The sequence below is a fragment of the Brienomyrus brachyistius genome, chromosome 5 (genome assembly GCF_023856365.1).
Source record: "Brienomyrus brachyistius isolate T26 chromosome 5, BBRACH_0.4, whole genome shotgun sequence".
Taxonomy (NCBI): domain Eukaryota; kingdom Metazoa; phylum Chordata; class Actinopteri; order Osteoglossiformes; family Mormyridae; genus Brienomyrus; species Brienomyrus brachyistius.
The window spans coordinates 25920510-25948509 of record NC_064537.1 but is presented as its reverse complement, the minus strand read 5'-3'; the positions used below and the strand labels follow the sequence as shown (position 1 = coordinate 25948509).

At 38.2% G+C, this 28000-nt stretch overlaps 1 protein-coding gene and 1 long non-coding RNA gene across 5 annotated transcripts; both read right to left on the bottom strand.

The window, feature by feature from the left end:
• On the bottom strand, positions 1–27836 carry LOC125742380 (uncharacterized). 4 transcript variants are annotated; one of them, XM_049014324.1, is made up of 32 exons: positions 21138–21274; positions 20821–20988; positions 20505–20704; positions 20250–20362; positions 13714–13820; positions 12202–12351; positions 11792–12006; positions 11592–11677; positions 11340–11467; positions 11091–11216; positions 9054–9244; positions 8716–8807; positions 8449–8579; positions 8205–8329; positions 7639–7750; positions 7344–7556; positions 6578–6748; positions 6300–6446; positions 5735–5784; positions 5453–5585; positions 5185–5267; positions 3682–3808; positions 3327–3517; positions 3003–3093; positions 2800–2920; positions 2532–2710; positions 2229–2384; positions 1997–2133; positions 1772–1905; positions 1137–1231; positions 603–849; positions 1–511 (listed from the first exon to the last, which is right to left on the bottom strand). In XM_049014324.1, exons 2-32 carry the CDS (start codon positions 20944–20946, stop codon positions 402–404), a joined length of 4287 nt encoding a protein of 1428 aa, XP_048870281.1. In that variant the 5' UTR covers positions 20947–20988; positions 21138–21274; the 3' UTR covers positions 1–401. The 4 variants fall into 4 exon arrangements, with proteins under 4 accessions (XP_048870281.1, XP_048870279.1, XP_048870280.1 ...); XM_049014322.1 differs by lacking the exons at positions 20250–20362; positions 20505–20704; positions 20821–20988; positions 21138–21274 and adding an exon at positions 27730–27836; XM_049014323.1 differs by lacking the exons at positions 20250–20362; positions 20505–20704; positions 20821–20988; positions 21138–21274 and adding an exon at positions 21425–21531.
• LOC125742415 (uncharacterized) lies at positions 16813–17444 on the bottom strand. Its single transcript, XR_007398095.1, has 3 exons — positions 17416–17444; positions 17116–17200; positions 16813–16972 (listed from the first exon to the last, which is right to left on the bottom strand). It is a non-coding gene; the product is annotated as an uncharacterized LOC125742415 (long non-coding RNA).
• Positions 27837–28000: the final 164 nt, after the last annotated feature.

Sequence of the window (28000 nt, the reverse complement as noted above, 5' to 3'; positions counted from 1 at the left end):
TTGAAGTTAAATGTTTATTTTATTGAAAGAAAGGAAAGGTTTTTTTCCATAACAAATTTTGAAAGAATGTGTTTTTTCGAAACTTCTAATATCTAAAATTGGATAGATGTTATATTATGTTTATTTCATAAACCTTTACAGGATTACTTAATAGATTACACACTTAACAGAAGACTAAATAGTGTACTATCTAACCATATAATGTGTAATTGTACTATATAATTGTCAGTGAAAACAATGTCAAAATACCCCCTTGCCCGTTAAAATCATAATAAAAATCATGTGTGAAACTTAAGAACACTTTAAAGAGTAGAAAGATCAAAAAATTAATTTACTCATTACATTTCAGCATAACAATAGGAATGTATTCCTTCTTTTGTAGGTACAATTCCACATTAAAATCACCATAACAATTGCAAAGAAATTATGATTATCCCAATAAGAACAGTTAAAGCCCAATGTGTTGGTGCTGAGTGCATTCCTCCATTATTTGGGTTTGCTATCCCGTTGCCTGCAGAATGAGAAGAAAACAAAAGTTATTTGTAATTCCACCAATATCATGTAACACCTCAAATTTTTAAATACAACTACACAAATGTTACCAGCTGTAGATGCATGTTTTGTTGTTGATGCTGCTGTGCTTTTTGTGGAGCTATCTGCAGAATTGCCAGCTGGTGCGGCTGTTGGAACAGATGCTGATTTTCCTCCAGTGAGGCCAATTTTCAGAGTGTTCAGGTCAGATTGAAACTGATTTGCAATCCATTGATGTAGTATTGAAACACTCTTAAACGTTTTCAGATCAGGTAAGGATGTACCCAGGAGGCCTTGCACTTCTTTCACGGTAAGATTCTTAAAAAAGAAAATGATACTTGCATTAATCACAATGTTTTTCTTGGCAAATGAACAATTCTTTATGCTAGAAATATATATATATATATATATATATATATATATATATATATATACACACATATATATATATAATATTCTTATATATTCTTTGTGCTATATATATACACACAGTATATATATACTGTATATATATATTACTGATGATTCATATTTATCTTTAAGAAAAAGGTGATGGAATATCATTGGAAGCATATTTAAACTTAAAATGAAAAATGTAAACTAACCATGATAACATCCGTGTTAAGGTTTTCGAAAGTCAATATATCCATGTTTATGTTCATGACAGAGAGACTCCTTATGTCTTGCAGACCCGCACCACCTATAATTGCAAAATTAATTTTAGTAAACAGCTGTATAAAGGATTATTTACAGTACTCAATCAGTACAAAGTGTGCTATATTGATGTGTTTTGGGTATGCGTAATGTGACTGCCTTAGTAATATTTATGACTGATTACAATAAAAATAAAAAATGAGTAAAATAGCCACGAGGTTTTGGCAGTGAGCCAGACCAGGCAGAGAGGTGGTATTTAGTTTTCTTGCCTCCTTATTTTCTTTAATATTTAGAAAGTTGTGTGCCCCTAAACCCTCTTTTGAATTTAATTGAATTTTTGTTTTGCTAAACAATGATCCATTGTTCATTTTTATAAATGTTTGATGCTGAAAACCTTGGTTTCAGATTTCCAAGGCGTTATGCCTTCTACAGGAGCGATTTAGAGGACAGTCAAATTAATGGTTATACAGGATTGAAAATATTTTTATTTATATTGTCACTAGATAAACTTTACTTTCACACACAAATAAGCTTGCATAGACCATGCACTTATATATGTATTATGTAAGAAATAATTATGTCTTACCTAGATAAGGCCTGCTTAATTGATAATAAGCATCTGCTTTACTCTTGTAAATGCTGAAGAAGGTGAGAGCCTTTTGGTAGAGCAGATTCTTTTGCTGAGTGGTACAAGATGATATATCTAGAGGGTTGGCATAGCTGTTGGGAAAAAATGGTAAAAATTTGCATAAAGTGTCTTTTGTTCAAGTATAATTCAACATTATCCCATTATTACAGGGACATTTCTTACCCAAGGCTGCTTGAATTTATGGTCTCAAGGATACTGACATCCAGACAACACAGGTTTTGTCCACCGATTGAATTCAGTTCAAGTGTTCCCAGACTTTTGCCTGCAGTTCCTAAGTATTTTGTGATGATGGCCTTACACTAAAAAACAAAAAGAGCAACATCAACAACAACAGCAGAAACAATGACAACAACAATAATAATAATAAAGAAGCAGAAGAACACTGAATTATCACCATATCTGGTCCCCATTGTCCGAGAGACGGGTTCATCAAAGCAGACAGTGTGTCAATTGTAGTGATGTTCCATTTATTGATGTCACCTAATGAAGCCACATGGGAAATTGACCCAAGCAATTGAACTTTTCCATCGGGAAGACCTGAAGGGTATGCCTGAGTGACAAGAACAACAACATTACATTGTTTATATACATTTATGGTTCCTGATCATCCTGATCATGGTTCATAATCTTTATACTGACAGCAATAAATCTGTCAATAAATGCAATAGAAAAAAAAAGACAAATTGAAATTCATTGCCTGGTTTAATTTGGCGAGAATAGCATTCTGAAGGTCTGTAGCAACGACTTTTGTTGCCAAGGTTGCCAAATTGTCTGTCACAAGGTTGACATCCATACAGTTGAAGTCCTTCAATCCAAATCCGAACGGGAAAGATTGGTCGTTTATTTGAATCTGAGTAATGCTGCTGCCATTGCATTCTGTAATATGGCAAAACAAGCATAGTTAGCATTTATTGAAAAATGTCATATAGAGTATATATTTTGTAAAACAAGTTAAATAACCTTACCTGCATATCGTTTACTTCTAACAGGATTCAGCATCTCAAACAAATTTCTCAGTTTTTGTATGTCAACTCCATTTTCACGTAATTGTGGCAGGAATGACCTCAGGAACTGTTGTTTCACAGACTGTTAAAAACAAACAGCATTGTTGGTTGATTCTTAATTATTGATACCATTAAAAATTAAAAGTTAGTTTTTAAAAACGTACATTTACGAACATGCTCCAGAATTGCGTTGTTAGGTACAATGGAAGTGGTTCAAGATTGTACAGGGTTTGTAGATTCCACGATGAGGTATTTCTAAAATGGAAAAAAAACATATATATTAAAAAATATATGTTTTAAAAAATATATTAGAATTATATGCATATATTTCATACTTCCGTGATCTATTTTCATAATTTACATATTGACATCTTTGTCTATTTAAATGAACAAGAATATACTTTACTCCATGACCCTGACCAGCAGATATTGAAAGATTATTGGATGATGGAAAATATGCTTTATATAGCAATATCAATGTTTAATACCCGTATTTGGTTGCACCAGTAAACAGCAGATCCTCCATAGCTGTGACTTGGTCCATTGAGAAGTTGTTACAGTTCTTTAGTTTCTCCAGGATCAGTGAATCAGAGTTCTGAATATAGGACCCATTAAGTGTACAGACCATGTTCCCAAGTACCTCCACATTGTTTGCACTGAGGCTTGTGCCTGAAATGCCCTGTAATAAATCACAAAATTTGTTGAAAGTCTGGTAGTATTACTTCAAACAATGAGCTTATATAAATACATTGTGATTCCTTCCTGATTTAGAGGTACACACAAAAGTAGCCAACTATGCAGTTTTTACACAAATCAAAGACATCGAATAAAAGTATTACTCACAAGACAGCTTTTCGCCTCATCCAGCAAAGTAGTATCTAAACCGAGGACTGCGGAGGGGATACTAAAATCTGCTGCTCCAATTGCAATGAAATATGACTGGCATTGGTTTTGTCCAACCTTTGAATAGCTACAAAACCAAAAATACAAAACTTAAAATTCACTATACATAAAGTGCTATGGCAAATACTCTGCATTAATAATTATTAGTTTTCATAAAGTATTGAGATTGTAAAAATTATAGATGCACCAATACCATTTTTTTCAGACCAAGTATGAGTACCGATGCTCACTTTCTGGTACTCACCAATACTGATACCAATTACGGCTGTGCAATGTCTAAAAATAATATACAATATTTTAACCTAAAAATATTGGCAGAAATTATGATATTGAAATTCCCTCCCACTGCAGCACCAAGTGGGGCACTTCATTGTTTGCTAAAAATGTGAAATGTGAAAGCCTGGACAAAATGATATACAGACGATATAGATACACAGATCATTGTCTCTGTGGAAAACGATGGTTTGGTGAGATAATAATGATTTAAAATCATGTCACTTTAAAACCTCCAAAGCAGTGTTTCACAAATTTCTTATACTATGTGACACTTGAGAAAGCATCATGCTCTCCGCATACCACCTGACTGATACTGGGTAAGAGCTGCTGTTGTTTTTACTACACAAAGTGTCACGATCAGGGTTGAGCGGACAGGCGATCGTGCGAGTAGGCGGGCAAGGATCAGGCAAACAGGACTGGAAGCCGAAAATCAGGGCAAACGAGGATTTAATCGGAGACGAAGGTACGAACGTCGACTACCATCAATGACAGACATCGAACTCTGATAAGACAAGGACTCAAATAGACAAGACTGATTGAAAGTAAACGGACACAGCTGGGTACGATCAGGGAAGCACACGTGGGTAAGCAGGGGGCGTGGCACACACGAGGAGCGGACGAGCCGGGCATGACACAAAGTTTATCGCTTGACATTTTCTCTCTCTGTGCCAGTGCTTGCTGCACATTGGGTTTTTGCAGACTGTTGCTGCTGGTGGCATTTTCACGATACTCGTGAAACTCTTTCCTATGTTTAATGTTTAGATGTTTAATTTAGATTACTTGTGTGAACCTGACTTCGAACCTCCTCTTGATAGTTTAGTAGAGCATAGTTTGCTATGTTTTGGATTTCGTTGTTAACTCTGAAATATTTCTACACCGCAAAAATGTTGTCGTGTTTATTTTGCTTGTTAATGAGATCACTAATATGTCATTACGTGGTATACGTGATTATAGACATCAGCTCATTATCGTAAGGATGACTGCGAGGACATTTGCAAGGTATCGGACCTGATACCGATATTAGTATTTGTATCAGTGCATCCCTACCAAAAATAATGCATTATATTATGTAACAATTACATTTTTGAATTTTAAAAATTAAAAAAATCAGTTTGGCACTGTAACAAATTATACAAAACAATATAACATGCAACATAACCAACTTACTTATAATATAGCAACATGTCTGAAGGATATTCTGTAAAGTTAAGCGATTCCACATCTTGAATGTAATTGTTCATGCAAGTTAACTAGGAAAGAAAGACATGATATTTAACAAAAACAATCACATTTTGATCAGTTAATGATAAATAAAGTACGAGGCCTCATACTGTCAATTTATATGTGTCATATTACATGTAAAATAGCTTGTCTCAATCTGCAAATCAGTTATTTAGCAAAATTTCAATTTATATTCAAATAATTGTACACTTACTTGCGTTTCAGTTAGCATCACTTTGTTCCGGCCTGGTCTTAACCTGGAAGCTTGGATGAGCTGTATAATTTTGGAAACTTCAAGATGGCTCACTCCACTGCACGTAAATCCTTGCAGTATGGAAGGTGCAAGTCTGTAATAATATGAAATGTTATTTAATCACTTTTAACAATAGTTATACAGTATATGGTAATTGGAATAACTGCATTAATAACAATAATAGTCAGTATAATAAATATCTAAAGATTTAAGATCTGTTTTGCAAATGATTAGCATACTTACACTTCAACATTCGCGGTAGCATTTGCAACTGTCCCGAACAACAGAATAGCCTGCAAATGAGAAAAATCAGAACATGAGATGCTGTGGTCAAAACATTATAATAAATTTTATAAATGAAGTGTTTAACATTTCCAGTCATTATTAGTCCAAACACTTCACAGTATAAGAGAGGTAAGGACAGCACGTCGCTGCACCCATCACACAACAAACCACCTCAGGGATGAGAACCTGAGTGCAGCCGTGTGACAGACGATACCTCAGCACCACACTAGTCCAAATGGACCAATGTGTGATTTTTCCAGTGGCTGGAGTGCCAATCCTGCCACCAACCCCCCAATTTCCCTGTAAGTTGGAGGACCTCCTTACAGGGCTGGATGTAGATTAATGTCATACCCAGGACAAAGCAATTACAGGATAAGGGCCTTGCTCAAAGGCCCAACACAGTAGAATCACTCTGGACATTCAAACCAATAACCTTACAATTGCTGGCACAGATCTCAGAGCCACTACTCCACCCATACCACAGTATTAAAAAAAATAAAAAAGAAAGATTATGTTGAATTACCTGTTCTTGATCCCATGCTTTCGCATTCACTGTAGTTACTTGAATATTTTTTTCAGATAAAACCAACAGAGGTAGCGGTATTTTCGAGGCCAGTGCATTAGGAACATACTGTATTATTTTATTGGGGTCTTGACTGATGGTGATAATCTTAAGGGAAGTTACAAAAGCAATACTAATCAGAATATAAACTGAAATATAATTACTACTCGTGTATATATATTTGCTGAAAAATACAGTTTCTGATATTGAAATCAGTATTTCGTTAATAATTGGCTTACCTTTGAAACATAAACATCCTGTACAATTTCAGGGGCTTGGATCATGTTGTTGATAAAATTTTGATTTTGAGACGAAGAGATGATTACAGATGTGGGAATGCTGTCAAATATTGTTGATGGAACACCACTTATTAGACTTCCCAACGACACCAAGCTGGCAGCACTGTCAATCTGTAGATGACAAATTTGGATGAACATTATTTGCTAAGTATTTATTCATTGTCTATTAACAGATATATATTTGGACAGAAAGTGTGGATATGCTAGTGCATCAAAATTTATTGTGGTCTAAAACCACATTTCAGTTTCATAGTCCAACCCCTGTACACTAGATACACTCCAAGTCCAGGGTCCACAACAAAACTACAGTACCTGGGTCAGGACACTCGCCAAATTGGTTACCATTCTATGCGTAATGGGGTAGACGAGTGGATTTTTAGTGACTAGGATTAATCCATCGCAAACTAAGCAGTATAAGTTTGTTTAGACTATGCAATTGATATAATTATTTTATGAGCAATGCATTGTAAACTTTCAGTCCATTCTACTAATAATACTAACATTAACATTGTATCTATTTATATATTTGTTTGTTTACAGAACTGTTCAGAATGAAGAGGGGAAAGAAGCTGAAGTACATGGATTTGTTCCTAAACACAGTTGGTGTCATTCTCAGCTACACGCTTTTAGGACTTAAGTGAATGGGAGAACTGACCGCTAAAAGATGACCACAAATGGAACATAGTGTGAAAGAAAATTACTTTACCTTATAGCCCCCTGCCATGATGGCATGTATGATTGTAGTGGTCTGGTCCAGGCTCCAGCCACTGGCATTACTCAGTGTTTGTAGAGAGGACACAAGAACACTGACTGAAGTTGAGGAAAGTTGTGAGACTGTGAGCGCAGTGTTCTTCTGTCCTAAATTTACGATGGTATTTACATTGACCGTTTGGATATTTTCTACTAAAGCTGCAGCACTCTGAAAGGAAGGTGTTCATAGTTAGTTTGTAATCATGACTATAAACACTCTCTCTATATATATGAAGAAGTAGAACCCTCACCTCAGAATTATTGCAGAATATATTCAGTATATTCAAAATACTGATGCTCTGAGTCTGATTTTGATTCATGTACACTGATATTGGGACATCACAAAGAAATTGGCCTGGGAGCCTAAAGTATGACAAATAAAACAAGCACAAAGAAAAGTGAAATTACGTATTATTATTATTATTATTATTATTGTTATATGACAAACTGTTACAGTTAGTCCTGTTGACCCAAGAGTTTGAATTTACTAAAATTAATTTAGACCGTGTAATGATTTTGTAAGCTAACTTTATTTTTGTTTAAGGCTAAAACTATTTGGGTCAATATAATTGTAATAATTCATTAATGTTATCTGTACTTGCTTATGAGAAGAGAATACATACAGAATTAATACAGATTATGTACTCTAAAATTATCCAAATAATCATCGTTTTCAATGAACAGACAGCAATATAACTGATAAAAAGGAGAGCTTTGCCAGGACCCAGGATAAAAACTAATATTAGACATGCTTGCTTTTAAAACTTTGCATTTTGTGAATACGATTATAAGCATATACTTATTTAAAATTACTTACGCCAATGGATCAAAATTAGGGCTGTACTTGTAAATCTGGGAGGTGCAAAAAGAGACGACATCCACAGGTAGTGTTTGGCTGCTAAAGAGTTGAATATTTTCAGGGTTCACCAAGAATAATCCCATCTGTCAGAACAAACAGTAAGTATATTATCTTGCTGAGACATTACTCAAAACAGACATTTACATATATTTTGAATGTATCGATCATTTATTTGACTGAGTATAAAAGGAAAACAACATACGTCATTAGTGGGGACAAATGAGATGAGGTCATTCAAAGACATGAATGAGATGAATGTATTGAGGTTATTGAGGAACCAAGCAGTTGAATTCATTTGTGGATCAGTAGAATCATAACATTTCGGCTTTGTGCCTTTAATGAAAATAAACAAATACCAATATAATACACATGTAATGATTAGTATTCAGAATAACACTTAACATTTCTGAACAATACATTTTTATGAAATGAAAAACAAACAAAGCAGTGTTCTGCAAAAATGATTTACCTGAGTTCAGATAGTCTTTAATAGTACTGTAGACGTCATTCTGGGTAAAGTCTGAGTTGCTGTAGTTGTAAATCTCTCCAAGGTAGGACACACTGAAAAACAATAAGCCAATAAAAGTAAATATACTGATTAATCAACTCCAATAAAATTCTCAAACAAATCAGTGAGCACCTGAACACATGCTGTTGAAAAATTCAAATTCTCCAGAAATACAAGAACTGAAGAACCATCCACTACAATAAATGTTCTGCCTCTATTAAAATTACTATGAAAATTCCCAGTCTGTGGCAGTTTGACCGTTTCTGCATAGCAATAAGCTTTTTAAAAAAAGTGCTTACAGTTTCCAAAATGATGGACAGCTGGCAGTTTGTATTTCAGGGAAACTGATCAGATCCTTTGTAAGGAATTTCAAGTAGTCTTTCAGTGTGTTGTCAAACCATGCATCAGCATCTATTTGTGTCTCACTACTCAGGGCTAAAGGCCACACACAAAATAAGATTTGTTGTCTCAAGAAATCTGGAACATTCACCTGCAAAAAAAACAAAGTTTTTGTCAAAAATACAGAACATTACACTATGAAACAAAAACTGAGACACATCCAGCCTAAACCACTCACACAAAATCAGAACATAAATAATTTACGTATTAGTACTACAAATGACACAACATCATTTTTTTTCTGGTCCAATCCCGAAATAAAAATTTGAATATCTGTCGATACCAATACCAATCTGATATTATTCCCCCTTTATCAACTACTAAGCATTAAATGAGACATTTGTATCAATACATTTAAATTAAAATGGCAAATAATCTGATTTTAGTGTTGCAGCCAAATTAAATATAATAAAGAAATGAATTATAAAAATATCCCTGACTATCCATTCCTAGTCAATAAATCTCCAGTAGAAAATATAGCTACAATGGAGCACAGACAAAACTTTTAAGTAGCAATTAAACTTTACAAATAATACAAGTCTGAAGACATGTAGTCTGTACAAATTTTGTGTTCAGACTTCAACACTAGCCTTACATACATTGAACCCTACAGTTTTGCTTTTTTCTTTCATCAGCATGAAGTACAGTACAGTAATCCCTTTACATTTGCGAGGTTTGGGGCAGGAAGATGCTCGCGTATATGAAAATTCGTTAATAATACTTGGGCAACCCTAATCTCATCGTCTGCTAGCCTGAAAGATAATATAAAAAGTCTATATATTACCAATTTATAAACAAACAGTACTGCACTGTACACTGCAGATGTCAAATTACTTTACCATTTCTTATCAAGCCCTTTTTATATAACATACAACAAAATTGTGTACAAAGATAGTACTGTATGCACTGAGAGCACTACATTTTGCACCCATTATTAGAAAATGAAAAATTTATGAGAAGCCTCTGGCTGCGACCTGCAGGAAGGCGGGGTTGGACATCCAACCCGGCCTACATCCAACCCGGCCTACATCCAACCCGGCCCTTCCGTAAAAGTGAAACACCATGTCCATGTCCAACACATCTTCAAGTGGAAGCAAAAGTGTGAGCCAAAACGAACTGAACGATAATAGCGGCCGTTATGTCAGTGAGTTAAAAATCCTTAGTGCGTATCCCAGTAAAAGTGTGTATCTCAAAAGTGTTTCTTGAGAACGTCATTGTGACATGCGTAAATCAAGAGCTGCAAAGTGGTTGCTGAACATAATCCATGATTGACAGGCTCAGGTTGAATGTGGGAGGAGTTGGATGTCCAAACCCGCCTTCCTGCAGCTTGCAGCAAGATATACTTGAAATTAACAGCATTGAAAAGTTTAAAAGTTACCGCAAGAAAAGGGAGATTCCAAGGTCACAAAGACACATGAGTGAGGCTGTTACCAAAACAATGATGTGTGGCGTACCAAAGCCAAGACCTTTAATATTAAAGATACAGAATTCATTTGTTCTAACAAATATTGTTATTAGTATTAATATTTCTGTAATACCTGATTTTCAGTATTGTTTTTGGCACACACATCGTCTATGAGTTTCTGAGATCTTTCTTCAAGCTCCAAAAATTCTACCAAATCCACGATTGTCATATGCACGAATATGAAGGGGTTACGGCATTTCCACACAGCCGACATAACACCTCCAACACACAGACGTTGCTGAGCAGCTAGCCATCACCTGACTCATTTCTGTTTATGGTATGTTGCGCTAAGGCTATGAGCATATCCACAGTGGTTCAAACTAGATCTATCTGATGAGTAACTGGATCGGTCTGTAACCCCTCCTGCTGAAATCCGATCCAGTCTTCATTGTTAGTATTGGCCCGATACCAATTGTGGGTATGGGACTGGATCTGTAATTAGTACTTTAGCTAAGTATTGTCAAGTACTTACATTTTCCAAGAGGTAGCTGATGCTTTTGTAGTTTGTTAATAAAATACAGAGATCTGTGATGTTTTTAACAAAATTGGGCTGCTGAAGCAAGATTTCCAGCTCAGATTCAAGAATGGAGTTGATCAGCTGTAGAACAACAATAACAAGTTTATGACTAGGGGCAGTCTGCCATGGTCCTGTGTAATGCAATAGCATTGAAATATACAATTGATTGCTACACCAGAATGTCAAATTCAAGAAAAAAAATACCTTAGGCTGTTGTCTTATTGGCATTAACAAAAGGAAGTTGGTTAAATCAGGAAATCCGAAATCATTGAAATATTTTTTCAGGAACAAATAGAAACTCCCATTTGTGTAGCAGTGCATTGCACTTGGTTCTGCAAACAAACAACAGTTAGAAATTCTTGGAAAAAAATCTCTCTCTATATATATATATACACACACACACACACACTATGATTAATACTTCATATTGGTATGAATACATCTGAATTGCCAGACCTTGGAGTAAGAGCATTATGTTATTGTAGATTTCTTTCTGTGTAGCATCATTCAGTGAAGAGTGAACTTGGTTAAGTATATCAACACTGAAAATTCAAAAGCAGGAAAACATAATGAACATTATAAAAACATACACAGCATTGAAGGAAAACTCTTCACCTCAGAGTTGCAATAAAGGTAAAGATTATTTCAGCACTTACGCTTCCTGGCTTATGTTGCAGTTCCTGTTCCTCACAATGCTAAAGAAAGGAGCTACTTGAGACGAATTCAGACTTGGGAGCAAAGGTCTCAGCCTGAATTTAAGCCATAAAAGAATTTCGTTGTCTGAGACAGAGGGTGATGACAAATTCCCTCTCTCAAAGACCACTTGGAGCAAAGTTGATTTTATTTCTTGGCTGTAGTTTCCTTCATTTTCCTGCAATCATCAATCAACAAATAAATGAACAAATGAGCATTTTATTAAATACAATACAAACAAACAAATAAAAGGGGCAACAACATATATATTTAAGTAGCTATACTTGCAGTTTTCAGCAGTAAGATAACACACTCAAATATATAGTTCTCATTCCATTTTTACTTTCTTGTAACATATGATGACAGTGTATACCTGAATAACTGGAGATACAATGTCAAAGAATGGTCCTAAAAAGGAGAAATTAATCATTGCCATAATTTTGGAGATATCATCTGGTTGCTTCAGTTCCCCAGGAATGGCTACGAGCTGGGCCAACTGTGTCTGACTGAGAATACTAATCTCCTAAAAACAGATAAAAGCACATAAAAAATATGATTACTTACAGTGTAATATATGACGGAGTTTTAGAGCCACTATTAATAAAAATATAAAACCTTGAGAATAAAGTCGGAACTTTCAAGATTAAAGTTGTAATTTGCCAGAATAAAGTCATAATAATTCGAGAATAAAGTAAAAATAAAGTTACGAGAAAAGTCATACCTTTCGAGGATAAAGTCGTAATTTGCTAACATAAAGTCATAATAATTCGAGAATAAAGTTATAAAGTTATGTAAAAAAACCCCGCAATATTTCAAGAATAAAGTTATTCAAAACTATGCAAAAAGGTTCAGAATCGTGTAAGGACTTTGCATGGCAAAATGAGGGGGCTCATATTCGATATTCAGTATTCTAGCTTTAAGAACTTTTAACGGAAGTAAGGTGGGGCGTTTTTAATGACAGAATTGTGATGTCCAGTACACAGACAACGGTGCACACCGATTATTTTTGCGCTTCAAACCATTACGTAATTTGTGCAAAATCGTGTTAATAGCTAATATAACAAGTCCTTTCAGCTGTAATGACATGGTGGTTTAGCATTTTGGGCTCATGGCGACTGTTGCACACCCATTGGACTTTCAGAATAAATTTCTCTCTAATAGTTATCAATTAATACATTGTATGCATATTATATGCCATTGCAAGTTTTTTTTATCATAACTTTATGACTATATTCTCAAATTATTATGACAAAATAATAGCAAATTTCGACTTTATTCTCAGGGCGGCATGGTGGACCAGTGGTTAGCACTGTTGCCTCACACCTCTGGGACCCGGGTTCGAGTCTCCACCTGGGTTACATGTGCGTGGAGTTTGCACGTTCTCCCCATGTCGTCGTGGGGTTTTCTCTGGGTACTCCGGTTTCCCCCCACAGTCCAAAAACATGCTGAGGCTAAGTGTACTTGCTAAACTGCCCATAGCTGTGAGTGTGCCCTGTGATGGGCTGGCCCCTCATCCTGGGTTGTTCCCTGCCTTATTGAATATTACCTCCAGGATAGGCTCTGGACCCCCCCCCCCCCCCTCCCCCCGACCCAGAAGGATAACCGGTTTGGAAAATGGATGGATGGACTTTATTCTCGAGAGGTATGACTTTTTTTCTCAAAACTTTGATTTTATTTTCAATTTATTCTCCAATTATTATGTCTTTATTCTGGCAAATTACAACTTTAATGTTGAAAGATTGGAATCTATTCTCAAGATTTTATTTTTGTATTTTTAATAATAGTGGCCATAAAACTCCGTCGTAGTAATAAGACACAAAACTAAATTTATGAATTATGAATAAATTTTGAAAGAGTTTGTGAAAAATAAAGGAAAATACTATACCCCAGTGATATTGAAGTCCATTAAATCTGAATAATTGATGTATTTAGAAAAATCTCCAAAATTGATGGACAGCCACGCAGTATCATCACCGATATTCTTCTGGCAGGCTAATAGGCATGGGTAACAAAATGTTTATATTTGTCATTTAAAACCTAGCAGGTGATTAGCAAAAAGCAGCAAATGTCATACTAAATGTTAATGACTTGAACAATTTCAGATTGTTACAATGCTACCTGAATCATGCTTTTGGAAAATGGCTTCCTTGAGGTATGCAACCAAAACTGGGGTTATTTCCTTGATTTGATCAGATGTCATATCTGGGAAGACCTTGTCCATTCCAAAAACACTAGAAAGGAAGACAAAGTGCAGATGAGTGCTTCACTGTTCTTCGGTCCATCTGCCAGACTCAGTAGTTTGTCTACATTCACATTAACTCAAAGAGACAAAATGCATCAAAATTTTCACAATGAAACCGGAAAATGACTCACATGACTTGGTAATCAGTGCAATTGACATAAGAGAGTGTAATGGAAAGCATCTCTGCATTGAAACTGGGAAGGAGGACTGTCAGCTTGACAGTGAACCAATCGACCCAGTCCTGCCTATTAAATTGTGGGAGATAATCGCGGATGACTGTGAAAGTCCGATTCATCATGACATCCCGTACTGCAGGTGTGATATCTGCAAGCTGGACATAGAAAAAGCAAGAGATTAAATGATTCGATCAGCATTCATGTATTGAGTATTGTTCTGTTTTGCAATCTCCAGTTGATCCACTTGAAGGCACTCACCTCGGAGCCTTTGGCCAGTTCCGTCAGGAATTCATCAATGCTCTGGAAAGGGGTTATTTCCTCCAGGTGGTCAAACACAAGAGCTATCTGTTCTGCGTTTTTCAGTACACCGCAGCTCAGTACCATGTCCGCTGTTTGGGTTGGTGTCAGTGCTGCCAGTGATTCAAGCTGGAAAATAGTACAAGAAAGGGAGGGTGGTGGAGATGCATAATCACATTCAAAGCAGCGCAACGTGGTGAAACTGAAAGAGTGTAGGGTCTTCAGTGTGAATTTTCTAAAAATAAAGGGAGAATAGTGACTGAAAAACAAAGGTATCGCACCCCTGTAATATTGAAGTCCATCAGCACAGAGTAATTGAGGTACGTGGAGAAATATCCCAAATTGATGGACAGCCACTCAGCATCATCGTGGATATTCTGTCGACAGGCTGAAAGATATGAGTAAGAAGCAATTTGCATCCAGATTCGGAGTACGCTTAACATACTGTGAACCCAATAAAACTGACAACTTAGCATTTAAAATGGCAAAAGCAGCAAATGTCACGCCAAAGCATATAAACATGGAAAATTCTGGCTGTTCCAACCCTACCAGCAACATCGTTTTGGCCAGTGGAATCCTTGAGGTATGTGACCAAAACATTGGTGATTTCCTGGATTTGTTCAGATGTCATTTCTGAGAAGACCTGGTCCATTCCATAAACACTATAAAGGAAAAAGTTGTAGAGATGAGTGCTTTGCAGTTCTCCGATCCTGTTGCTAGACACTATTATTTAGCTACATCCACATTGCCCCACTGAGAATCCAGTACTTTTCACGACTTATAACTTTCATAAATTAAACTGTCGATTAACTCACATGACTTGGTAATCAGTGCAGTTGACGTAAGAGAGTGTAATGGACAGCATCTCTGCGGTGAAACTGGGAAGGAGGACTGTCAGCTTGACAGTGAACCAATCGACCCAGTCCTGTGCATTAAATTCATGGAAATGACTCCTGATGACTGAGAAAGTCAGATTCATCATGACGTCCCGTACTGCAGGTGTGATATCTGGAAGCTGGAGTAGAACAAAAGAGGAATTTCACAATTGCCTTTGCTCTATATTGTTTTGAATACTTCAAAGGCTGTTTGATTTTCACTTGAAGGCAATCACCTCAGGATTTTTAGCCAGTTCGGTCAGAAACTCATCAACATTTTGGAAGGAGTTATTTTTCTCCAGGTTGTCAAAGACAGCATGCATCTGGTCTATGCTGTACCCTACACCAGAGCTCTGTAACATATCCGCTGTTTGGTTTGGTGTCAGTGCCACCAATGAATCAAACTAAAGAATAGAAAAAATGAAAGAAAAGAGGAAATCATTCATTAAAGTGCAAGGAAGTTTAACCAAAGGCAGATTTACTCAAGATTATTATTAGGGAGAACGTGTGTTTCACTGCAACTTACGCAGGAGAAATTGCTGTTGAGGCTGACAAGATCTACCAGAGGTGCAAAGACAGAAAATGTCCCAAAGTTCTTTTGAAGCCAATCTAAGCTGCTGTTAGTGTTGGAGACACATCCAGTATCTGAAAGAGAAAGAACACCTGAGCCATCTGTCTTTTTAGCATTCTTCTGAAAGACAAACACCAGTGTGTGGCCATTCACAAACTCTGGATGGTGCCAATACCAGCATCTTTAAAACAGAGAAGAAATGTATAATAAATGATATCTTAGAATGAAAGAGATAAATACCTGAAGTGTCTTTCCTCGATAGGAAGAGGTAGATGAAATCAGTGTAAACCAACTGTTGTTGTGCCGTGTCCATGGATGAGACTTGGTCGCTCAGAGCCTTTACACTGAAATGGAGACGTTAATTCCAGTAAGTGTGACCATTCCATTCAAAGGTTAAGATAATTTCCACTACCATGGAAAGCACCCTTGACACAGAGGGTCAGGTTTGTACGTACACAGCCTGGTAGGTCTCACAGCTGAAGTTCTTTGTGCTGAGACAGGACAGAAACTCTTCAGACACTGATGGCAAGAACGGGTGAAGTCTCCTCTGGAACCACTGGTCGATAAAGCTGACGTTTTGCAGTTGCGTATTGCTCAAGTTATTAATTCTGACTTCTTCGATTGCATCCAGGACTACTGAGCCGATAGAGCTATTGATCTGGTTGGACTGAAGGAGAGGAAGGGTAGCGTCTCAGTGAGACCTTGGCAGTGACAACTGGCAAAGCTTTTAAAATGGACTACTCTTGCTTACAGGTTATCAAGGAATATCTAGTAGCTTGTAAAGTGGAGATATAACCGATAGAGAATGCATTAGATCGGCTCGGAATTCGGTGTACCATATCTGAGTATGAATCCAATGCTTCATCAAGGACCGCAGAGAATTTGGTGAAAATCAGCTTCCAGGTTAATAACGGGTAACTTAGGCTAGTGGCCAGTTTGCACTGCAAGAAACTGATCAGATTTTCCTTTGTGAATTCCGCTTCCTTTAGGAAAAAGAAAGAAAGACAACAGAATTAGCCTTGTACTAGAGGCAATTTAACTGCTGTTTCAAATGTTTGTGACATGAGCACAGAACATGCTCCAGGTGCTGCTAATACATTTAGGAATATAGTGGAAAGTGACATACTGGGGAACAGACAAAATCAGCAATGCTGAAGTTGCAGAGCATCCCAGCTGCGCTCTGATGTGCCACCAACTGGTCGGATGGAGATCTATGGAAGAGAGTCAGGGAAAGTACGATTTTAAATAAAGTCCACATTCAGTGGTGCGATACCAAAATAAACAAATAAATAAATAAATGTCAAGACGTATTCACTCTTGCTCTCAGTTGAATTGTAAAGCTTCCAACACAAGAAAGAATTCTCACAATTACAGAGCCTCTTAAAATTTTTTAGAAAATTCTCAAATTAAATGCAGAAAAACCTACCCCTGAAGAGCGGAACAAACGTCTCTCTCTGGAAAACATAGAGAAGACAGAGTTAGTTTTAACATAATAGAGATAATCAAAATCAATTTTGCTTGCTACAGTAATTATTAAAAAAAAAAGCTCTCCAAAATGAACTCACCATTGATCGGTGTATCTTCGCACTGGAAAAATATGAGAAAAAGCAAAGAACATGTTACAATGTACAAAGTCATTCAATTGCTTTATTTACCTCTGTCATCTGTGTATGTAAATGGAAGAAGCTCAATATCAAACTATGAGACTGAATATGCAAAATTCCATAATTAACTTACGTGACCAGCGACAGGCAGCGGTGTGCACACTTTTTTGGGTAAGGGGAGGAGGGGAGGATGAAAAAGGCGTCAGTGAGAAAGTCTTTTTTAAATGTTTGATAAACTGATATTTATGAATAAAGGACAATTTAAAATTACAGCTCATTGCTATGGATCCAACATCCACAGGGTTAAAAGAATTCCTTGAACACCTACTGTATGGAGCTCTTTGCATTAGCAAGACCTTGCAGGATTCAATGCCATGGGTGAGGTCTTGTGGAAGAGATTCAATGCTTTGGTCAAGCCCAGTGAATCTGAGTGAGCATTAACAGAATAAAAGGGTACCATGAGTCTTTGTTTGTAACATGTCAGGTGAAAGCCTTGGTCTGTAAAACACAGGACGTCAAGGTAAGCCTTAACATTCTTACATGGCACGGTACGACTGGCAGGTAATGTTCCTGGGGATGACATCCAAACTGCTAGGTTGAAGGCTAGGCATCAGCACCACCAAATAGCGTTGGAACCAAATTGCAAAGTCGTTTGGTGCAAAGGTATCAAGTCTGGGTGCCAGTGCTGTCAAGGTCAGGTTTAGCATGATATTCCTTACAGCAGAGTTTTCGATGACGGTTAAGTTTCTCTGAAAAGAAGAGAATAATTTGATTTTGAACAGTGTCCGCCTAATTCCATAAAGCCACGAATGTCATGGAAAAAAAAGACATATCAGAGCCAAAGTCTGAGAAAACGAAATCTGCTACAAACTAATTTACCTTCTCTGCGGCCTGAGCAAAATCTTCAAAGAACTCATCTAGCTCCCTGTCATCTGGAGACGTCAACAAGCTGCTGAAAACAGCAGTCACGATGGTTTCGTTCTCTAGAGCGTTATTAAGAGGATCGAATAACAGTTCCACTTTTTGTCCCGGAGAAAGGGAGTCCAGAATTTGCAGCTATATATGGACAACAAAGAAAGAATGAAAGAAAGAAAGGTTTTATTTCAGGGTATCGCTGAAAGCAAGAGTGCAACAGATTCTACGTTTTTAGACACTGGAACCCGGCAAAAGCCCTTTCAAAAAGATGTCATTGTACCCCAGCAACACCAAAGTCCTTCAGGTCTGAGTAGTTTGCATATTTGGAGAAATTTCCCAAGTTGAGGGACAGCCACTCCACTTGGTTTTGGGTGTTTCCTTGACAGGCTGAAAGGCAGAGAGAAGAAAGGTTTTTCACGCCAAGTAATGACTCCCATCAAGCACAACCAACTCCGTATAACTGTTAACATTTCAATACTGGAAATGCTACCCATGCTGATAAAACGCATCGGTCATTATCCAAAAACACAACCATTTACATGACTGCAGGTTTTTCTAAACCTACCAGGATCGTGGTTTTGGAAAATGGCTTCCTTGAGGTACGCGACCAAAACCTTGGTGATTTCCTCGATTTGTTCAGATGTCATTTCTGAGAAGACCTCGTCCATTGCAAAAACACTATAAAAGAAGACAAAGTAGAGATGAGTGCTTTGCAGTTCTCCGGTCCATCTGCCAGACTCAGTAGTTTGGCTACATTCACATTATCTCAAAGAGACAAAATGCATCAAAATTTTCACAATGAAACCGGAAAATGACTCACATGACTTGGTAATCAGTGCAATTGACATAAGAGAGTGTAATGGAAAGCATCTCTGCATTGAAACTGGGAAGGAGGACTGTCAGCTTGACAGTGAACCAATCGATCCAGTCCTGCCTATAAAATTCATGGAAATGACTGAGGATGACTGAGAAAGTCCGATTCATCATGACATCCCGTACTGCAGGTGTGATATCTGGAAGCTGGACATGCACAAAAGAGGAAATTACAATTTTGCACTCCAGGTTCATCAAGGTATTGCACTTTATCATTTTTAAAACACTTCAGTGGATTTTGCATTTGCAGCTGGAGGTGCTCACCGCTGGACTTTGGGCCAGTTCCGTCAGAAATTCATCGACGTTCTGGAAGGGGTTACCGATCTCCAAGTGGTCAAACACAGCATCTATCTGGCTTGTGTTGTTCAGTGTACCACAGCTCAGTAACATCTCAGCAGTTTGGGCTGGTGATAGTGTTGCCAGTAATTGAACCTGGAAAAGGGCAAGAAAGAAGTCAGATTTGTAATTACACTGACGGCAAAACTCTGTACTATTATACTTAATATAAATTGCAGTGAGTTTAGGGTGAATGTTTTGGAACCATGAGTAAAGTGACTAGAGGGAAAAAATAGGTACTGTACCCAAGTGATGTTAAAGACCTTCAGCTCAGAGTAGTTCACATATCCAGAGAAATTTCCTAAGTTGATGTACAGCCACTCAGCATGGTTTTGAGCATTCAGTTGGCAGGCTGACAGACATAGCAAAGGAACAATTTGCTTTCAGGTCAATAAATCTCAAGCTGAATAATGAACCCATTGTAATTACAAACTTTTCAAGACGAATGATAGTAATGGTGTTTAGAGAAAGCAGAGTATTAAATTGGCAAATGCATCCAGTTGAGCAAGTAAAAAAGTTTAATCTATCCTACCTGAATCATGCTTTTGGAAAATGGCTTCCTTGAGGTATGCAACCAAAACCGTGGTTATTTCCTTGATTTGATCAGATGTCATTTCTGGGAAGACCTTGTCCATTCCAAAAACACTAGAAAGGAAGACAAAGTGGCGATGAGTGCTTCGCTGTTCTCTGGTCCATCTGCCAGACTCAGTAGTTTGGCTACATTCACATTATCCCAAAGAGACAAAATGCATGAAAATTTTCACAATGAAACCGGAAAATGACTCACATGACTTGGTAATCAGTGCAATTGACATAAGAGAGTGTAATGGAAAGCATCTCTGCACTGAAACTGGGAAGGAGGACAGTCAGCTTGACAGTGAACCAATCGACCCAGTCCTGCCTATTAAATTGTGGGAGATAATCGCGGATGACTGTGAAAGTCCGATTCATCATGACATCCCGTACTGCAGGTGTGATATCTGGAAGCTGGACAAACACAAAAGAAGAAATTACAATTTCCACTCCAGCATCATCAAGGTATTGCATTTTTTCATTTTTAAAACACTTCAGTGGATATTGCATTTACAGCTGGAGGTGCTCACCGCTGGACTTTGGGCCAGTTCCGTCAGAAATTCATCGACGTTCTGGAAGGGGTTACCGATCTCCAAGTGGTCAAACACAGCATCTATCTGGCTTGTGTTGTTCAGTGTACCAGAGCTCAGTAGCATCTCAGCAGTTTGGGCTGGTGATAGTGTTTCCAGTGATTGGAGCTGGAAAAGGGCCAGAAAGAAGTCAGATTTGTAATTACACTGACGGCAAAACTCTGTACTATTATACTTAAAATAAATTGCAGTGAGAACAGGGTGAATGTTTTGGAACCATGAGTAAAGTGACTAGAGGGAAAAAATAGGTACTGTACCCCAGTGATGTTAAAGACCTTCAGCTCAGAGTAGTTCACATATCCGGAGAAATTTCCTAAGTTGATGTACAGCCACTCAGCATGGTTTTGAGCATCCAGTTGGCAGGCTGACAGACATAGCAAAGGAACAATTTTCTTTCAGGTCAATAATTCTCAAGCTGAATAATGAACCCATTGTAATTACAAACTTTTCAAGACCAATGATAGTAATGGTGTTTAGAGAAAGCAGAGTATTAAATTGGCATATGCATCCAGTTGAGCAAGTAAAAAAGTTTAATCAATCCTACCTGAATCATGCTTTTGGAAAATGGCTTCCTTGAGGTATGCAACCAAAACCGTGGTTATTTCCTTGATTTGATCAGATGTCATTTCTGGGAAGACCTTGTCCATTCCAAAAACACTAGAAAGGAAGACAAAGTGGCGATGAGTGCTTCGCTGTTCTCTGGTCCATCTGCCAGACTCAGTAGTTTGGCTACATTCACATTATCCCAAAGAGACAAAATGCATGAAAATTTTCACAATGAAACCGGAAAATGACTCACATGACTTGGTAATCAGTGCAATTGACATAAGAGAGTGTAATGGAAAGCATCTCTGCATTGAAACTGGGAAGGAGGACTGTCAGCTTGACAGTGAACCAATCGACCCAGTCCTGCTTATTAAATTCAGGGAGATAATCGCGGATGACTGTGAAAGTCCGATTCATCATGACATCCCGTACTGCAGGTGTGATATCTGCAAGCTGGACATAGAAAAAGCAAGAGATTAAATGATTCGATCAGCATTCATGTATTGAGTATTGTTCTGTTTTGCAATCTCCAGTTGATCCACTTGAAGGCACTCACCTCGGAGCCTTTGGCCAGTTCCGTCAGGAATTCATCAATGCTCTGGAAAGGGGTTATTTCCTCCAGGTGGTCAAACACAAGAGCTATCTGTTCTGCGTTTTTCAGTACACCGCAGCTCAGTACCATGTCCGCTGTTTGGGTTGGTGTCAGTGCTGCCAGTGATTCAAGCTGGAAAATAGTACAAGAAAGGGAGGGTGGTGGAGATGCATAATCACATTCAAAGCAGCGCAATGTGGTGAAACTGAAAGAGTGTAGGGTCTTCAGTGTGAATTTTCTAAAAATAAAGGGAGAATAGTGACTGAAAAAGAAAGGTATCGCACCCCTGTAATATTGAAGTCCATCAGCACAGAGTAATTGAGGTACGTGGAGAAATATCCCAAATTGATGGACAGCCACTCAGCATCATCGTGGATATTCTGTCGACAGGCTGAAAGGTATGAGTAAGAAGCAATTTGCATCCAGATTCGGAGTACGCTTAACATACTGTGAACCCAATAAAACTGACAACTTAGCATTTAAAATGGCAAAAGCAGCAAATGTCACGCCAAAGCATATAAACATGGAAAATTCTGGCTGTTCCAACCCTACCAGCAACATCGTTTTGGCCAGTGGAATCCTTGAGGTATGTGACCAAAACCTTGGTGATTTCCTGGATTTGTTCAGATGTCATTTCTGAGAAGACCTGGTCCATTCCATAAACACTATAAAGGAAAAAGTTGCAGAGATGAGTGCTTTGCAGTTCTCCGATCCTTTTGCTAGACACTATTGTTTAGCCACATCCACATTGCCCCACTGAGAATCTAGTACTTTTCACGACTTATAACTTTCATAAATTAAACTGTCGATTAACTCACATGACTTGGTAATCAGTGCAGTTGACGTAAGAGAGTGTAATGGACAGCATCTCTGCGGTGAAACTGGGAAGGAGGACTGTCAGCTTGACAGTGAACCAATCGACCCAGTCCTGTGCATTAAATTCATGGAAATGACTCCTGATGACTGAGAAAGTCAGATTCATCATGACGTCCCGTACTGCAGGTGTGATATCTGGAAGCTGGAGAAGAACAAAAGAGGAATTTCACAATTGCCTTTGCTCTATATTGTTTTGAATACTTCAAAGGCTGTTTGATTTTCACTTGAAGGCAATCACCTCAGGATTTTTAGCCAGTTCGGTCAGAAACTCATCAACATTTTGGAAGGAGTTATTTTTCTCCAGGTTGTCAAAGACAGCATGCATCTGGTCTATGCTGTACCCTACACCAGAGCTCTGTATCATATCCGCTGTTTGGCTTGGTGTCAGTGCCACCAATGAATCAAACTAAAGAATAGAAAAAATGAAAGAAAAGAGGAAATCATTCATTAAAGTGCAAGGAAGTTTAACCAAAGGCAGATTTACTCAAGATTATTATTAGGGAGAACGTGTGTTTCACTGCAACTTACGCAGGAGAAATTGCTGTTGAGGCTGACAAGATCTACCAGAGGTGCAAAGACAGAAAATGTCCCAAAGTTCTTTTGAAGCCAATCTAAGCTGCTGTTAGTGTTGGAGACACATCCAGTATCTGAAAGAGAAAGAACACCTGAGCCATCTGTCTTTTTAGCATTCTTCTGAAAGACAAACACCAGTGTGTGGCCATTCACAAACTCTGGATGGTGCCAATACCAGCATCTTTAAAACAGAGAAGAAATGTATAATAAATGATATCTTAGAATGAAAGAGATAAATACCTGAAGTGTCTTTCCTCGATAGGAAGAGGTAGATGAAATCAGTGTAGACCAACTGTTGTTGTGCCGTGTCCATGGATGAGACTTGGTCGCTCAGAGCCTTTACACTGAAATGGAGACGTTAATTCCAGTAAGTGTGACCATTCCATTCAAAGGTTAAGATAATTTCCACTACCATGGAAAGCACCCTTGACACAGAGGGTCAGGTTTGTACGTACACAGCCTGGTAGGTCTCACAGCTGAAGTTCTTTGTGCTGAGACAGGACAGAAACTCTTCAGACACTGATGGCAAGAACGGGTGAAGTCTCCTCTGGAACCACTGGTCGATAAAGCTGACGTTTTGCAGTTGCGTATTGCTCAAGTTATTAATTCTGACTTCTTCGATTGCATCCAGGACTACTGAGCCGATAGAGCTATTGATCTGGTTGGACTGAAGGAGAGGAAGGGTAGCGTCTCAGTGAGACCTTGGCAGTGACAACTGGCAAAGCTTTTAAAATGGACTACTCTTGCTTACAGGTTATCAAGGAATATCTAGTAGCTTGTAAAGTGGAGATATAACCGATAGAGAATGCATTAGATCGGCTCGGAATTCGGTGTACCATATCTGAGTATGAATCCAATGCTTCATCAAGGACCGCAGAGAATTTGGTGAAAATCAGCTTCCAGGTTAATAACGGGTAACTTAGGCTAGTGGCCAGTTTGCACTGCAAGAGACTGATCAGATTTTCCGTTGTGAATTCCGCTTCCTTCAGGAAAAAGAAAGAAAGACAACAGAATTAGCCTTGTACTAGAGGCAATTTAACTGCTGTTTCAAATGTTTGTGACATGAGCACAGAACATTCTCCAGGTGCTGCTAATACATTTAGGAATATAGTGGAAAGTGACATACTGGGGAACAGACAAAATCAGCAATGCTGAAGTTGCAGAGCATCCCAGCTGCGCTCTGATGTGCCACCAACTGGTCGGATGGAGATCTATGGAAGAGAGTCAGGGAAAGTACGATTTTAAATAAAGTCCACATTCAGTGGTGCGATACCAAAATAAACAAATAAATAAATAAATGTTAAGACGTATTCACTCTTGCTCTCAGTTGAATTTTAAAGCTTCCAACACAAGAAAGAATTCTCACAATTACAGAGCCCCTTAAACATTTGTAGAAAAATCTCAAATTAAATGCAGAAAAACCTACCCCTGAAGAGCGGAACAAACGTCTCTCTCTGGAAAACATAGAGAAGACAGAGTTAGTTTTAACATAATAGAGATAATCAAAATCAATTTTGCTTGCTACAGTAATTATTAAAAAAAAAAAAAGCTCTCCAAAATGAACTCACCATTGATCGGTGTATCTTCGCACTGGAAAAATATGAGAAAAAGCAAAGAACATGTTACAATGTACAAAGTCATTCAATTGCTTTGTTTACCTCTGTCATCTGTGTATGTAAATGGAAGAAGCTCAATATCAAACTATGAGACTGAATATGCAAAATTCCATAATTAACTTACGTGACCAGCGACAGGCAGCGGTGTGCACACTTTTTTGGGTAAGGGGAGGAGGGGAGGATGAAAAAGGCGTCAGTGAGAAAGTCTTTTTTTAATGTTTGATAAACTGATATTTATGAATAAAGGACAATTTAAAATTACAGCTCATTGCTATGGATCCAACATCCACAGGGTTAAAAGAATTCCTTGAACACCTACTGTATGGAGCTCTTTGCATTAGCAAGACCTTGCAGGATTCAATGCCATGGGTGAGGTCTTGTGGAAGAGATTCAATGCTTTGGTCAAGCCCAGTGAATCTGAGTGAGCATTAACAGAATAAAAGGGTACCATGAGTCTTTGTTTGTAACATGTCAGGTGAAAGCCTTGGTCTGTAAAACACAGGACGTCAAGGTAAGCCTTAACATTCTTACATGGCACGGTACGACTGGCAGGTAATGTTCCTGGGGATGACATCCAAACTGCTAGGTTGAAGGCTAGGCATCAGCACCACCAAATAGCGTTGGAACCAAATTGCAAAGTCGTTTGGTGCAAAGGTATCAAGTCTGGGTGCCAGTGCTGTCAAGGTCAGGTTTAGCATGATATTCCTTACAGCAGAGTTTTCGATGACGGTTAAGTTTCTCTGAAAAGAAGAGAATAATTTGATTTTGAACAGTGTCCGCCTAATTCCATAAAGCCACGAATGTCATGGAAAAAAAAGACATATCAGAGCCAAAGTCTGAGAAAACGAAATCTGCTACAAACTAATTTACCTTCTCTGCGGCCTGAGCAAAATCTTCAAAGAACTCATCTAGCTCCCTGTCATCTGGAGACGTCAACAAGCTGCTGAAAACAGCAGTCACGATGGTTTCGTTCTCTAGAGCGTTATTAAGAGGATCGAATAACAGTTCCACTTTTTGTCCCGGAGAAAGGGAGTCCAGAATTTGCAGCTATATATGGACAACAAAGAAAGAATGAAAGAAAGAGAGGTTTTATTTCAGGGTATCGCTGAAAGCAAGAGTGCAACAGATTCTACGTTTTAAGACACTGGAACCCGGCAAAAGCCCTTTCAAAAAGATGTCATTGTACCCCAGCAACACCAAAGTCCTTCAGGTCTGAGTAGTTTGCATATTTGGAGAAATTTCCCAAGTTGAGGGACAGCCACTCCACTTGGTTTTGGGTGTTTCCTTGACAGGCTGAAAGGCAGAGAGAAGAAAGGTTTTTCACGCCAAGTAATGACTCCCATCAAGCACAACCAACTCCGTATAACTGTTAACATTTCAATACTGGAAATGCTACCCATGCTGATAAAACGCATCGGTCATTATCCAAAAACACAACCATTTACATGACTGCAGGTTTTTCTAAACCTACCAGGATCGTGGTTTTGGAAAATGGCTTCCTTGAGGTACGCGACCAAAACCTTGGTGATTTCCTCGATTTCTTCAGATGTCATTTCTGAGAAGACCTCGTCCATTGCAAAAACACTATAAAAGAGGACAAAGTGGAGATGAGTGCTTTGCAGTTCTCCGGTCCATCTGCCAGACTCAGTAGTTTGGCTACATTCACATTATCCCAAAGAGACAAAATGCATCAAAATTTTCACAATGAAACCGGAAAATGACTCACATGACTTGGTAATCAGTGCAATTGACATAAGAGAGTGTAATGGAAAGCATCTCTGCATTGAAACTGGGAAGGAGGACAGTCAGCTTGACAGTGAACCAATCGACCCAGTCCTGCCTATTAAATTGTGGGAGATAATCGCGGATGACTGTGAAAGTCCGATTCATCATGACATCCCGTACTGCAGGTGTGATATCTGGAAGCTGGACAAACACAAAAGAAGAAATTACAATTTCCACTCCAGCATCATCAAGGTATTGCATTTTTTCATTTTTAAAACACTTCAGTGGATTTTGCATTTACAGCTGGAGGTGCTCACCGTTGGACTTTGGGCCAGTTCCGTCAGAAATTCATCGACGTTCTGGAAGGCGTTACCGATCTCCAAGTGGTCAAACACAGCATCTATCTGGCTTGTGTTGTTCAGTGTACCAGAGCTCAGTAGCATCTCAGCAGTTTGGGCTGGTGATAGTGTTGCCAGTGATTGGAGCTGGAAAAGGGCCAGAAAGAAGTCAGATTTGTAATTACACTGACGGCAAAACTCTGTACTATCATACTTAATATAAATTGCAGTGAGTTCAGGGTGAATGTTTTGGAACCATGAGTAAAGTGACTAGAGGGAAAAAATAGGTACTGTACCCAAGTGATGTTAAAGACCTTCAGCTCAGAGTAGTTCACATATCCGGAGAAATTTCCTAAGTTGATGTACAGCCACTCAGCATGGTTTTGAGCGTTCAGTTGGCAGGCTGACAGACATAGCAAAGGAACAATTTGCTTTCAGGTCAATAATTCTCAAGCTGAATAAAGAACCCATTGTAATTACAAACTTTTCAAGACCAATGATAGTAATGGTGTTTAGAGAAAGCAGAGTATTAAATTGGCAAATGCATCCAGTTGAGCAAGTAAAAAAGTTTAATCTATCCTACCTGAATCATGCTTTTGGAAAATGGCTTCCTTGAGGTATGCAACCAAAACCGTGGTTATTTCCTTGATTTGATCAGATGTCATTTCTGGGAAGACCTTGTCCATTCCAAAAACACTAGAAAGGAAGACAAAGTGGCGATGAGTGCTTCGCTGTTCTCTGGTCCATCTGCCAGACTCAGTAGTTTGGCTACATTCACATTATCCCAAAGAGACAAAATGCATGAAAATTTTCACAATGAAACCGGAAAATGACTCACATGACTTGGTAATCAG

Bases quoted from the DNA above. Each gene is read 5' to 3' on its own strand.
- LOC125742380 (XM_049014324.1), bottom strand. From the start codon at position 20,946: ATGCTACTGAGCTCTGGTACACTGAACAACACAAGCCAGATAGATGCT. The intron at 8,330-8,448 runs GTATGTTGTTTT...TTGTTCTGACAG, and splicing joins CATTTGTCCCCACTAATGAC to ATGGGATTATTCTTGGTGAA. The intron at 3,809-5,184 runs GTAAGTTGGTTA...TTGGTTTTGTAG, and splicing joins GACATGTTGCTATATTATAA to CTATTCAAAGGTTGGACAAA.